Source organism: Apteryx rowi, unplaced genomic scaffold (genome assembly GCF_003343035.1).
Source record: "Apteryx rowi isolate R43461 unplaced genomic scaffold, aptRow1 scaffold_34, whole genome shotgun sequence".
Classification (NCBI taxonomy): domain Eukaryota; kingdom Metazoa; phylum Chordata; class Aves; order Apterygiformes; family Apterygidae; genus Apteryx; species Apteryx rowi.
In genome coordinates this window covers 47,818-62,597 of record NW_020449863.1, presented here as the reverse complement: position 1 = coordinate 62,597, position 14,780 = coordinate 47,818, and the positions used below count along the sequence as shown (strand labels likewise).

The window sequence follows — 14,780 nt, the reverse complement described above, 5'->3', positions numbered from 1 at the left end:
GCTCGGAGGAGGAGGACCGGGACGGCGGGGTGCTCTTCCTCGTCAACAAGAGCGGCTTCCCCCTGGACGGGCAGACCTGGGAGCGCATGTGGGGGCACGTGGAGCGCGTGCACCCCGACGGCAGCGCCGTGGCGGCGGCCATACGCAGCGCCGCCCGCCTCGCCCGGGTGAGTGCCGCGGTGCTGCTCCCCGCTGCGCCGGCGGCGGAGCGCCTGAAGCTGGTGGTGCCGGCGGGTGCTGAGGGGCTAGAGCTGGTGTCTGGGCGGTGAGCAGGGAGAGGGAAAGAGGTACGAGTAAAACTGTTGGTTTCTTTTTTTTTTTTATTGAGGAGAGGAAGAAGCAGAAAATTATTTAATACCTAAGGTCTTTTTTGATTAAGTGTTTTTTTGATTTTTATCCAATTCAAAGCACGTTCACCCAGTTCTGTGGACCTCGAGCATTTTCTAAAACACAACCTTGCTTCTGAAACATCATATGGGGTTTAAAACTCAAACATTATGAGTATATTGCAAGATTCCATTTCATTTCAAACACTTTTATCTTAATTGAGGACATTATTCAGTACAAGCTGCTGAACGTTTTTTTTGACCTGAGTCTCTTTTATTTTTTTTCCCCCAGCAAACAAAATACTTTTGTCTGCTGATATTCCAAGGCTTTTCAGCACTCTGCTTGGTGTCTGTGTCAGCTGCTGCAGTACTGATCAGTGTCTTTAATTTGTCTGCTTTGGCAGACTTTGAGCTTGATTYGTGCCTCCCAATGCACTAGCATTAATCTGAAGGGATCGCTGAAGTCAGTGTGTGATCATATCCCTTTTTCTCACTGGGATGAGATGGTCTCGGTAATGTTTTCACACTTCAGGTTGTCACTGGAATATATGCCTGTTCTTTTGCTTGGGTTTGAAAGGATAAACTCTGTGTGCGGAGAAGTAGACAGCATATTGAGTAGGGTTGTCTTGTGAAGGCGCTTGTCAAATAAGATGCCGGCTAAGAAGGATTTTTGTCTCTGTTCTGTAGTCTGTTTAGTTCAGTGTAAATGCAAGAGTGGCATCTCTGTGCTCTCTGCTCTTACCTCTTCCCTTGTATGGGAACCAGCCTTTGTTTGGATGAGGGAACCAATCCAGCTGAAGAATAATCGGTTTTTGCTGGGTTTGTTTTCAGTTCCCTAATGTGGTTCTTCTCATACTTGCACAAACACTTGAGGTGGAGATGGACTGTTGGGGGCAGGGAGAGGGCAGAATTTCTTGTTTCAGCAGTATTACCAGCTTATGCTAATTTGAACAGTCTTAAGATCTGCTTGGTATTACAAGAGAGTGATGCACATGCTGGGGACTTGATTTCCTTCCCTTGCTTTTCAGCTCCAAAGCATGTGACTTTTACTTGCAATATTCGTGGTGACTGACAGAGCATCTGGCGAGAGACATGGTTGTGGCTCAAATGCTAGCATGCTGCAGCCACCTGGTAATGTAGCTGTGTGCTGGGGTGCTGAGAAGAGCACTGCCGATGTCATCTTTTTCAGTGTTGAAGCACAAAGCTAACTCTGTGCTGCATGTCCTGGAGCTGGGTAGGAGGAATAACGTTTTAAAATCTACTTGATTAAGCCATTGGATGGTTTCACAAATTTTCCTCCTCCTTCAAAAGTTGAATGACTAATTCTTGATCAGTGGAAGCTGATGTAGAAGAATTGTACTGTGTTTTTCCAGCATTGGAAAGCAGCAAGCTTCCCATCACRGAGTGATTAGCTTCTCTGAGTGCAAAAGGGCCCAGTTTCTCCTCTGATTGGTTAGCTTTTACTGGCTAAACCTGAGGCCTGGAGAATCAGGGGATAGTTTGAAGATCGCCTGGTCCTCATTAAAGCTAGCAAAGCTCAGTGGGGTGGGTGAATGCTAAGAGTAGGTTTGTTTCCTACAAAGTGATGGTGGGCTGCTAAAGTTGCAATAGTCRCTTTTGGCCCAGAGTAGAAATATGAGGGGAAAGTTGTCCTTTAAATGAAGGAACAGCTTTTTAACTGGCCCTTATTGATGGTTATGCTGCACCTTGCAAAARATAGGTGGTAATACTGGTCTGGAGCGGTGAGAGAAACTGCTAGCTTGTGCCTGTGTTTGAGAAGGTAGCTTTTAATTTGTTTGCATTGGTAGTTGGTAGAGGCTGAAAGGGTCATGTGTGCAACTGCTCCGTTTTTGGTTCTGATCTGTTCTTAATCCCTAGTGATGGGAGACAGTTTTCATCCCTTCCCCAGGAAGCTGCAATTGATTCTCTAATCATCTTGGTATTAGTCCTAGCAATCACACATGCAGGGCAGTAAGTAGCTTCCTGATTTATCAGCAAGGTTGTTGTTACTGGAACAAATGCAAATTGCAGGAATGCGGGGCTGCATCTCTCTTGCTCTGGAGTCTGTAGGCTGAAGACATGCAGCTTATGTGAGAACAAAGGTGTGTCCTCCCAGATAGCTGATCTGGCTGAGAGTGAGCAAATTCCAGAGTCTGAAGGGTCACCCCGTCTGGGGCTTCTGACTTGAGCTCTGGGAGTGATGGAGGTTCTCTGTTTAGAAGACCTGTGCAGTCCTTTACCTAGCCTGTGGTCTTGCAGATGCTTATAGATCTTAATGAATTAAATATCACCAACTTTGAGGGCTCCTATATGTCAGCTTCATTCATGCTAGGTAACATTGAGAGTACTTGCAGGTTGAGCTAGCAGGAGATGGCTTTCTAGTGTTAAATATGACACAGTGGAATTGTATGAGATGAGGTTCACATGGGAAGTCTGTGGTGAGCTAAGACCAGAGTAAGTCCAGCCATAGGATGGTGTCCAGCCGTAGGATGGTCTCCAGCTCTAATGAAATGTTTAGATCTGCTTCTTGCACTGCAGTAGCTCTGCTGTCTCTGGAGTTATCAGTGCTTAGGAGCACTGATACAAGGTCAAGGTCTTTCAATCTGTCTGGTCTCTGAATTTCACTTGCTTTATAAATTCATGATCTGTAATGCTGTGTCTGTGTTTCCTCTCAGCAGTTCTGTCATCCCACTACAAACTCTTGCTGACTGCACGCTGCTGTTCTGTGATGCAAACCAATGGCCAAGGGGCTCTAGTCTCATCACGTTGGAGCTGTAACAGCGTTGTGTTTCTTTAGCTTGTAGGTATAAATTTTGCCGCATTAGTTCCCCATCTGTGCTGACTGGGTGCCCAGGATCTGTCCTCCGGCAGTTGAGCCTGGCTGCTAGTTGTGCTTGTGAATTGGAAGGAGGGGAGATCTGTGTGGCCCCATGGCAGCCTGCTGTGGGGGACTGCAGCTCGCCCTTTGGCTCTGTGGTCGCACCCCGCCCTTTTCATGGTGCTCTCGTGGAGCTGATAGGATCAAGATGTGGATTTGTTTTTGTTTTTCCTCAGGGTTAGTTTTGGCTGGATTCCTCCCTGAATTTGCTCACTATGTGTTTGGTAGGGAGAATGGGAGGGGTGGTGGGATCATAGCAACCCCAATATATGCTGAGGATCTAATGTTTGTGGAGCTGTACCCTAAATATTTGTGTAGCAGTAAATGTACTAAGCAATGTTAATCTGAAGCGTTGCAGCCTTGAGTGGTACTAGTTCACTGCCCTAAGCAAACTGTGGGGAATTGACCCATGTAATCCAGGTGAGTCTTTGAGAGCTCTGATGTGACTCAATCTAATCACTCAGACAATTTAGTGGGGCCATTTCCAGGAATAAGTGGATCTTAGGTATTTTACCAGAGAGACTTAAGAAGTAAGTGTGCAGATGGTATAGGCTGGCCTGTGGAGAGCTGCCTTGGTAATATTTCTGGGAGGGTTTTGGGGGGAAAAATAAGTTTTGTTTGGACAGAGTGAGAATGGCTCTGCACCATCTGGCTTCTCTGGCCTGGCTAGCAGTGTAGTGCCAAGCATTCCCTACCTGGCACTTGAATGAGGAGAGGAGTAAACTGTCCTGCACAAGAAGAGACCAATGTTGTCAGTTTTTCCCCTGTAAACTGAAAATCTGAAGAAACTTGGGCCTCTTGGCTTGGCAGATCTGTTAAGGTAACTTTAACAAATGATGATGGAATATGCTTAAGCTGTTAGAAAGCCATCATTCTGTTTACCTGAGCGTTCCCCAGTCAGTGATACGCTTATCTTCAAAGCCAGCCTCTGAGGTGAGTGGGAAAGCAAGTCATAGACGTGCTAAGGTGATGGTTTGTCAGGGCTCTGCACGAAGGGGGAACCCTTCCTCCCTCTTTTGTGTGCCAGCCGCAGCGTTTGGGCAGTGCACGAGAGCAGCTAGCATGCTTGGCCTTGGCCTTGTTTGCTTTGCTCAGTGCTCCCTCCTGGCAGCTGGGTGGTCTCGGAGGGAGGTCTGGGAGAGCCGGCTGTTTTGTCATTAAGCTTGTGTGCTCCTGCTTATCTCTCTGCTCTCTTTTGTAAGAGGCTTTCAGCCAGCAGCACTTTGCTGTGTGCGTTGCATCAAACAAGCTCTAATTTTTTTTTATAGCTGCAAGGAGTTGGACCATACAAGGGTACAAATCCTTTTACTGCGTGACTGCCCAAAGCCTATAGCGCTGGCTGGAAGAGTGACTGCCGAGGAATTGTAGGGCAGGGAAGGGAGATGTCTGGTGCTGCTGGTGGTGCCCTCGGCCTCAGCGACCTGCAGCCTGGAGAGGAGGCAGCTCCCATGGGGCTGTGAGTTGGGAACTGGGGAGAGGGTGCAGCAAAGCCTGGGTCTGAGCTGTGCGCAGAGCCTTGCCTCTGCCAGCCTCTGCATGGCCACCTTCCCCTCTGCACTGCCCCTCCTGCCCCCCTGTCCTGCTCACAGTGGCCTGCTGCTGGAAAGCGAAGGTAAACCTTTCATTAGGAAACTAGTAACTATCACTTCCTTCACTATGCCCAGTCCTTGAAGGAAGGTGTAGAGCATCTCTTGGGACATGCTGAGTGCTTTCTGCTCCTGATCGAGTAGGTAAGAGTTGAAAGTGCTCAGAAACATACAGGGATTGTGATCCAGGCCGGAGATGGGCTCTGCGCTGTGGTTTCAAGTCATGACTGTTTCTGGCTTGGATTTTTTGGCTTCAGTGTGTTCAAGGCAGACCCAGTGTCCAGCACTTGCATGACTGACTGTCTTGTTTGTGCTTGAAACTACCAGGCTGCCTCGAAGTGGAGCTTTCTAGAGCCATTTAGTCTGCATCTGAGATGACCTGCAAGCTCCTGAAGTTAGCTCAGTGATCCTGTTTCAACTCTGCTTCCTACATGTGTGAAAAATACTCGGAAACAAAAGATTTCAGAACCAAATGCTCAAGTCCAAACACAGCCTTCGCTGTGAGTGCACCTGCAGGGCATTATAGCGAGGGCTGTGTCATGCTGCAGTGATACAGTCCGTAAGGGACGCGGTCACACCCCACAGTTCAGCAAGCACAGGGGTTTATTTTACAGAGGATTGGATAAGGATAATGGGTAATATCCTCCTAAAAGTGCTTCTGCAGCCTGGGTCACCTGTTGTTGTGGGGGGAGGGCAGCTCCCGGTGCTTTGTATTATGTGTGTGTAATGCAGGAACGTAGATTTTTGCCTTTATAACAAAGGAGCGTTTATATCAGCATAACAGCAGCAGGAATTACTTCATCTGGAAGGATCTGGCAAAACTTACCTTAACTCACTCTTTCAACTACTTGCTGCTTGTGAAGGTTGAGCCCCATCTGGTGTCTTTAGTATAGTCCTTTCTTAGCAGCAAGAATGACAGGCGAAGAATTATTTCACTCAAATCAGAGCAATTGGGGGTGGGGGGAGAGGAAGGAACTTGTGAAACTGAAAAATTACCTCTGAAGAGGTCATGTGTGGAAATAGTAATTAAGAAACATTAATGAATCTTGCTAATAACCTCCACTTGTTACCACTGAAAACCCATGTGTGCAGAATTACTAGTTTTTTCTCTTGTGGTGCTAATGATGATGGCATGTTGGAGGCCTGGCCATCTGTCTCCTTTCCATCTAGAATACTCTTCTGTATGCCAATAATGCAGGAGTGTCTGTTTGTTTTGTTTTCCCCTTCTCTGACACCTATTTACTGTCTGCCTGTAGTAGGTATCTAAAACATTGGGTTTTGATCTCCTTGGGATTATAGGTACTTTGTTGTCTGAAAGCAAAACCAAACCCCCTCACTGTTTGTGAGGTGGGATTCTGTCCAGGAAAGGCTGTGTAATGGAGACTGCTCTATAGTATGTGAACTTGCTTTTTTTCTTACCTGTAATGGTTGATTTAGTATCTTCAGAGCAGTGGTTTTTGTTTCATAATCTGCAAATTGAAGCTTAGGGCTAGCCTATCCCCATTTCTGAAGGACTTTAGGGAGTAAGCTGTGGCTGCTTTGACAGAACACAACAAAAGTGCTATAATATTTGTGTAGCAGTGAGTGCACTAAGCTCCCCAGGATTAGATTGCCCATTGGTTTGCAAGCTCATGAGGCCAAGTAATACTGGCTGCTGCCGTGGTATTTCTCTCAGGGCTTTGGCTTTATTGCTTCACCCCCTGCTCCCCAGCCATACTGCCTATTTTGACATATGCCAGCTATGTATTTTGCAGCCTTGCCCCTAAAATCAGGGTGCTTATGGCAAGGCCCTGCTCCTTCCTTGCGGGGTTATAGGCTAAGGAACCACCTAGCTATGAGGATTAAATATGGATTGAGGGCCAGGCTTCTTAAGGTACTTAGGCATAAGCAGATGTCATATGGGATTTTTGAAAAATCACATTAAGGTGCCAGCCGATATCATTAGATGTCTCGATATCATTAGATGTCTCAGTCCCAGGTGATCGTCAAGCTGCCATGTCATCCCTGGTTTTGCAGCCTTAGCTTGGATCTGTGGCAGCCTGTTGTGGCTGGCGAGCATGGTGTTCATAGCAGCAACTGGAAAATTATGCTGTCCAAGACTCTTCTCTCCTTTTATCTCTTTCTCTTGTAGTTGAGGAAACCAAAAATTAGAATTGAAATGAATTTTTGGGAGGGTGGGAGGGGGAAGGATGATGAAGCCAGCACTGGGTGGGACTCTGCTCTTCTGAATTATTTTTACTAGGGGAAAAGATACAAAGTATTTGGCTTCTGTGCTAGCTTGCCTGTCAGCCTAGGGTGATGTTCAAGGAACATTGGCAGCTGTGCTCCTCATGGCAGCCGTGGCTGGGGCCTGTCCTGGTCTCGTCATTTCAGCGGAAATCAGGCTAACTCAGTGCACGGACGGTCCATATTGGAAGCAGAGTGATTTTGTCTGTTGCTTGAGTTTGTGGGGTTCGAGCCATCTGTGCTGCTATGTTGTATTGTGCTAAGCACATGTCTTTGCCCAAGTAAATCACTTATCTGCACTGCAGGGAGCGGTAACTGTCTAACCTCTTTGTTTTTCCTTGTGTCCAGCCTTCAGTGCCACCAGTGCCAAACTACAAGCTCTCCATGTCTGTCCCAGAATGGCTTCAGGCAATACAGACCTACATGAAGATGCTGCAGTATCCTTCTTGAGTGTGTGGCCTCCAGAGAGAAGGCTGCCTTGTGCCCGGTGTGGAGTGCAGCCTAATGAATTAATGGGGGATTTACTGAAGCACTGATCCACCAGTTGCAAGGGCTGGGCTTTGTTCAGGAGTGAGAAGGCTCCTCTTTCAGCACAGCTAAAGATTTGTGGTAGCACCGACAGCACTGAGCTTGTCACAGCAATTCACTGGGTTGTGTAATTACCTTTAAATGATACCGAAGAGTTTAACTGAAGTGACGTTTCTATAATAATAGAAATGTTCATTTTGAAGTTGATTTATGAGGCTGTTATGATCAGATTGTGGTGCCTGGAGGAATATTACGGCATCTCCTCATAAAGCAATTAAGAGAGAGCTACTGTTGTTGCAAACCCTTTCTCTCTGTGCACTGGCAGCCTTTAACGGCTCCCTGAGGACTGAACTTGCTGGTTACATTCCCAGCTTATGAGGGATGCTTGTCATTGGGATAGGAGGGGCATAGTCAGCCATCCTGGCTCTGAAGGTGGGTGGTCTCCCCCATAACACGGGGGTGGATGGAACTGACTGGGGGTTTCCTTTTTTTTTTCCTCTCATTTTTGAGCCCCTTCTGAAGCACATAATGAGCCTTGCGCTCTCCATGAGAAAACAAGAACAGTGGGAGGGAGAAGGAGAGAGAGGTCTCGGAGGAGAGGCCTCTGTTCCACCCTGAGACCGAGAGCCCAGCCTCTGGGAGAAGCTGTGTGTTTGAGGAGGCAGAGCAGATAACAAGGGAGGTCTACTTCTAAATGCCCCAAATCATTTGAGAGTTTAATCAGAGCTGTGCATTATCCATCCAGCCTCCCCACTCCCTGCTGCCACAGCTCCATTGCTTCTCCACACCTAATACCTGAGTGCTTCCATTGCTTACAGATAATGTCAGAAGAAATTATTGCTGGCCCAAATGCTGAACTGGCTGCTCTTCCATTTACCTTTCTCTAAACTTTCCCTGCTCCCCTCCTTTTTTTTTTTTTTTTTTTTNTTTTTTTTTTTTTTTTTTTTGGAGAGGGTCTGTGGGGAGGAGCAGTGAATGGTGGAAAGAGTGAAGTCCTGGTAGGGATAAGGAAAAGGTATGGGTGGTTGATGGAAGAGCATCCAGAAATTGCAGGAGCCTTTTGCTTGCCAGAGTGGTGGTTGGGATCAAAGTGCCAGCAGCTGACCCTGGGAAGAAGGCCAGAGCCAGCCTGCTCCACAGATGGCTAGTGCTGGACAAGGCATTTCTCTGCTGCACGTTGGCCACTCAGGAAGGACAAGAGGCTTGCTGCTCAGCTTGTTCATCATGGGAGTGGTGTTGGACTGGAGAGGAGACCCTGTCCTGTGGAGCTCAAATTCATTTCTTTTGTAGTGGTCTTGAAATCCTGTGTTCTGGTAGGTAGTAGAAACAGGCCTTAGACATGGGGTTTAGATCTGTATTCAAAAAGGCTTCAAAGTTTGGGGTTGGGGAACAGGGTCTTGGTGTCCTTTGAGGGCTGAAAGAGGCTATGTATTTTGTTCAGAGCACTCTGTGAAAGGGCCACAGTAATTAAGCTTCAAAGACAGGAAGGAAAATGTTATTTCTGGAGAACTCTGAACTCCAGTTGAGATAACTTCTGAACATCCAGGTGCCTGATATGATTTGAAGGTTTATTTAGGCCATAGTTATAGTCAGCAACTGTGCTATTTATGCCTTGCTAGGCATCCTTTGCCTCTGCAGAGTCACCTGCTTCTGCACTGGTATTGCCACCTTAGTTCTACTGGTATAAATGTTACCGTGGTTGTGATGGGAACTGATTCAGCTAGAAAATAACCCAGCAAAAATAAGTGCATGGGCTTTGCCCCTCCCAGTCCCCAAACCCCTCCCCGTCCCGCTTTTTCCTGACTGGATCTGTTCTCTGGTCTGCTTTACTGTGTTGATGCTTGAACAGCTATGCTTGCAGAGCAGGGAAGAGGCTGCTTGTGCTAATGCTGCTGCTGTGTGTTAGCTTGTAGTCCTAGTCAAGTGGTGCTGACATTTGGTTGTCAGGTGACTGTCCTCTGGCATCCTTTGATGAACTTTTCACCTGTGCTTGTATTGTTAACTGATGCCCTTGTGTTGCACTAGTTATTTACATTTTAAGGGTATTGTATTTTTTTAGAGAATGATTTATAGTTCCTAGATGTAAATGGATGTACCCGCTGTGCTGTTGGTCTATGTGTCTGAGTTTAAAATTAATAAAGTAAGTCAGTTCTTTCAAATGATGAATGATGTTGATTGGTTTGGGTAGACTATAAATGCTTTATCTTGCCTGAAGGGGAGACTTTTTTCAAACTCTGGCATAACCAAAAAGAGAGTGGGACTTGGAGGAGAAGAGAATTCACAATCATCAAATGCCAAGCTGAATTAGTATTAGTATGTTATAATTAGTATTAGACTAATGACCTTTTTTGCTTGACTTTCCACCTAATGCTGGTTGTTTTGTTTTTGTTTTCCATGTAAAGGCAAAACACTTAACTGTTTGTTTCACGTACCAGTGTTTCATTTCTGTGGTGAGAATTAATAGCTTTTACTGCTTGTTTTATTTTTCAATAGGAAATCAGAACTAAAATTCATCTTTTGAGCTTTATTTTATTGACTGTTTCGTACATTGCTTTCCCTTAACAGACAAAATTCAGATACAATCACACAGGAACTCAGTTCTTTGAGATCAGAAAAAACAGGCCTCTAAGTGGGTAAGTGTCTCTAGACGTGGTGCAGTGTCCCAGATAAACAGCGAAGGCAGTCAGCTGGCATGAAGCAATGTAGCGCTGTGGCATGGGAGGGCTGTCTCACCGGTGCCACAGGCTGCCTTGGCAAGGCCAAACTGTACGTATTACTGCCTTTGCAAGGAGGGTCCCTTCCTGCTGCCAGGTGGCAAATGGACCCACTGAGAGCCAGCAAGTGGGTCTCCCTCAGCAACCCTGTGGGAGCACCTGCATAGCCGCAGGCCAAAGCTGAACGTACATCATTGGAAAAACTGTCTCTGCCTGTTGGTGTTCGGTTGGGAGCACCAGGGTGTTTTTATGGAAACTGTGTAAGTGCTGACATTCTAGCTGTGGTGTAATGTCCTTTGCTGATGATAGGAAGAGATCAACTGTGCAAAATGCTACAGGGGTTTTGATCTTGTCTTGGGCTCAGTCCTTTCCCCTGGAGGATCATGATGAATCATTTAAGACTGTGGCCTTGCTTCTCTCTTGCTGCTCATCTTGCTGTTTCTTCCATGTGGTCGATTCATGCTTTGACAATGAAATGTGCAATACAAGTATAAATGCGTGTGAAGGGAGCCTGGCACCAGAGCTGGGATCCCTGGCATGTAAGAACTGCCTCATAATTATGACAGCGCTTTAACAGGACCCAGTAACTTGACAGATTAGGGCAGGAAGTGATGCTGACAACATCATGCTTTTACTTAGGGGGATATTTAGATAAGCAGAGTGTAATTACTCCTGTGGTTTGTGCTGTCTCTCTTTCTCCCCAGCAGTCTGTTGTTAATCTAATGGTCTGTCGCTGTAAACTCCAGTTCCCATCACAGCTCTAGACTTCAGATTTTCACCTTGCTGACAGCAGTCTTTCACACTCCTTTTCTTTATGTAGTTTTTGCTGACTGCCAGGTGGAACATTTTTAGAAGAAATCTTGTGCCTTGAGCGATGGGTGAGTTTACAGAAGCTTAAAGCAATTTTCATGCTGGTCACTCATTTTTAAATTTCTTCCCATTACCCTTTTCTAAGGAAATAGAGGATGAAAATGGATTTTGTTCAGAATTTACTGCTTGAAAGGTTCGTGTTCTCCTGAGCTTGGTAAAGGTCTGGCTTAAGAGGACTGTACTTCTTCCTGGAAGTGAACTGATGTAATGCTTACCTCTGGAGATGCACCTGTGCCTTTGGATCCTCTTCCAAGTGGTCACATTTCCCCTATTTACCTGCCTTAGTATTTGTAGCTTGGGAACTCTTATTTGACTTCTCTCCTTTTTGTGTTCCTTTTTGTGAGTGACTGTGTGGTGACATGACTTCTGCAGAGTTACTGAGAGTGCACTTGAAAATGGTCTAATGTCTAGGGGCCGTGCTGGCAATTTGTCAGGCACAGTTGCCTCCACCTGGCATATGTTGGACATGCGTAGCATTAAATCCATTAATTTTTGCCTGTCCTTGTTTGCTTCTTGGCATAATGGATTAGAAGTTACCAGTGCTAAGAGTAGTGAAGCTGTTAAAAGCATACTTAACAGCCCCAAATCTGTCATATTACAGTGGGGCTGGAGAGCTTATGCTGTCTGTTTCCCCAGCTGTGAAAAGGTGAATAACATTTTGATCTTCCTGTAGGTTTTTAAAGGCCTTTCTATATCCTCTTGGGTCTGAGCTGAGATATATGGCTATCTGTTTGCACCAGCTGAGGATATCCATGTGCAGTTGTTCTTGGTGATTTTTTTTCTCTACCTGCTAGTCTATTYTTCATCAGAGTTTAAAAAACACCCACACCTGCAATTTTATTTTTTATTTTTTTCCCTAGGAGGTGTCCTGTTTTGCAAGAAATCTGAACTGTGTCTTTGAGCCACTTTGTTGTGTGCTGGTGCCTGGCATGTGAACCATAAGCTGGAGGAGTTTGTCTGGAAGATGTTTTATAACTTCTAGCACAGTAACAACAGGCTTCTTGTGCTGAGACAACAAGGGTTACTTTTGACAAATCTGCTGTGGTGTGTGAATGGCCGTGCATGCTGCTGAGCAGTAAGCGATATCTGGGGAGGGAGAAGAGTGAAATGAGAGAGCTGTTCCAGCATCCTCACCAAACCTCACTGTAGTCTAGGAGAGAACTGCACTGGGAGCAGGAATGCTGGAGTTCCTTCAAATGCTGCCAATAGCCTCTGTCATTTGTTGCTCTTGTTGTTATTAGCCAAGGCCTTGATCCCAGTCTAGGGAATGGTGCAGGAAGAGTATAGGATTTCTCACTCTTGCTGGTTGAATAACACAGCAGTGCACCTGCAAGACCAAGTTTGTATTAGCAAGTCAATCCAGCAAGATGCTGAGTGCCTTCACTTTTCCCTGACTCTTGGAAGTGGAGGTTGTTCCAAGATCCTTGGTTTATTGATATTAAACATTTTGCTTATTTGGTATTATAAAGGCTTGGAGCTAATGAAAGTATTACAATATCTTTGGCTGCCTTTCTTCAAAAGAGCGATGTCTGGACACAAACAAGTTGGGTGCTAGATGAAAATTGAATATTCATAAATTCATGTGAAAATGTCCTAAAACAGCTGGGGCATATTAATGAGCATTTCTATTATGGAGGGAGGACTAGATATTATGGGGATTTGCTATCAGTGTCAGTGTGATCCATGAGGGAATAAAAATGCCTGACTGGGCTTAGGAAGAAGAGCCTAAATTATCTATAGGTGACACATAACATTAAGGGAGACAGGCTTGACATGATTCAATATTTAAAATCTCTGTTGAGGAAAAAGTCACTGTTAGCTATCAACTTGCATCTAGACTGCCAGACACCCTTTGGATTTGTCTAGACTAGAGATAACACTTTYGAAATTGTTAGATTTCTGTTGACATAGCTTTGTAAGTCAGGGTAGTAGAGATGTCACTGAACAAACTATGTTGTCCCTGTTATACTGGCAAACTGCTTCTGAAAATGGGTCTTATCTTGCCTGGGTTTGCTGTACTTGCACAAAATCCAGAATTACAGGTAAACTAGATCCACTTAGGAGTGCTTTGCCGGTATAATATACAGGTATCTTGTCCCAGGACAATGTGCTTAGTATAGTCTTAGTGATGTACCCTTTTATACTAGAGAAGTAAAGTTCACCGTATGGAGTTCTGCTGCTTTATGCATAATATGTGTATGTACGTGATATGAGCGTTTCAAACATTCACTGATAGGTCTGTTTTTCCTTCCCGTACAGGATCATGCTGACAAAAACTACATTACAATTTTTGCTGGTACAACCATTCTGATAAAAATTGGCACCTTTAACTAAAATTGTCATTCTTTAAAACTCCTAAGCACGAATCCTGTAAGAGCTTCTGAAAAAATGTATTTATGGGGATTTAGTAATGTCTATAGCTATTTAATAAACACCAACAAACTTGTGTTACTGGCTTTATGATGAGCTATGAACTCTCTACAAGCTTCTATGCTAGGACACAGATTTGAGCCACAAATGAGGAACAAATATCTCTGTCCTGCACAAAGTAACTGGGGAGGATCTAAATAAGTGTGGAGTTGTGCTGTTCCCTGCAGTTAATTGTGAATTGATCAGCTGGACCTGTGACTGGACCTATTGGTCCAGGGAGGTGATCCTCCCCCTCTACTCAGCCCTGGTTAGGCCACACCTGGAGTACTGTGTCCAGTGCTGGGTTCCCCAGAACAAGAGACATGGAGCTCCTGGAATGAGTCCAGTGAAGGGCTTACTAAGATGATGGAGGGACTGGAGCATCTCTAATATGAGGAAAGGCTGAGAGAGCTGGGACTCTTCAGCCTGCAGAAGAGAAGACTGAGGGGGGATCAATGCGTATAAGTATCTGAAGGGAGGGTGTCAAGAGGATGGAGCCAGACTCTTCTCAGTGGTGCCCAGCGATAGGATGGGAGGCAACGGGCACAAACTGAAACACAGAAAGCTCTGTCTGAACGTGAGGAAAAACTTCTTTACTGGGAGGGTGACAAAGCATGAACAGGTTGCCCAGAGAGTTCTTGGAGTCTCCATGCTTGGAGATATTCAAAAGCCATCTGGACAGGGTCCTGGGAAATGTGCTCTAGGTGACCTGCTTGAGCAGGGGGGGTTGGACTAGATGATCTCCAGAGGTCCCTTCCAACCTCAATGATTTGGTGATTCTAGGAAAAACTGATGTTTGGGTAGAGTCTAGGGGCTTTGAGAAATTACAGCTCAGAAGCTATTCTGTAAAGATGGACGAATTCTGTGACTGCAAATATAATGGATAATCAGTTGCAATAGAAGCCGTCGTGGGAATTATGCAACTGAATAATATGGAAGAAAAAAATACTGTTTGYACACACCATGTTATTAAAGAACCCTGATGGAGCTGTAAAGAAAAATTGGCTCATACCATTGCCAGACAAYAGACTCAAGAAGGCATTTGAACATCTGCTGCTGCTTTCTCACACAAAGGGAGAATGTTACAGATCTGCTGCTACATTCAGCATGTGGTAGAAGTGCTTTTGCCATTGAAACAAACTTGTATTGATAAGATTCAAGATAACAGTAGCTGCTCTGCTGTTTTGTAGCTCCTTTATCTCCTATTGGTGCCTTTCACCATACTATAAATGACTTGAAACTC

General features: G+C 45.3%; 1 protein-coding gene across 5 annotated transcripts in view; it reads left to right on the top strand.

The window, feature by feature from the left end:
* Positions 1-12: 12 nt before the first annotated feature.
* Positions 13-14,780, top strand: part of VASH2 (vasohibin 2) — a 40,781-nt gene continuing 26,013 nt past the window's right edge. The window contains exons 1-3 of one of the 5 annotated variants that reach the window (XM_026072284.1): positions 13-167; positions 7,365-7,453; positions 10,121-10,177. In XM_026072284.1, coding sequence (XP_025928069.1) covers positions 87-167; positions 7,365-7,453; positions 10,121-10,177 — 227 coding nt within the window. In that variant the 5' untranslated portion in view covers positions 13-86. Of the gene's footprint in view, positions 168-4,792; positions 4,817-5,218; positions 5,291-7,364; positions 7,454-10,120; positions 10,178-11,078; positions 11,137-14,780 lie in introns of those variants that run through there. The other 4 variants (XM_026072285.1, XM_026072281.1, XM_026072280.1 and 1 more) reach the window with 4 other exon arrangements.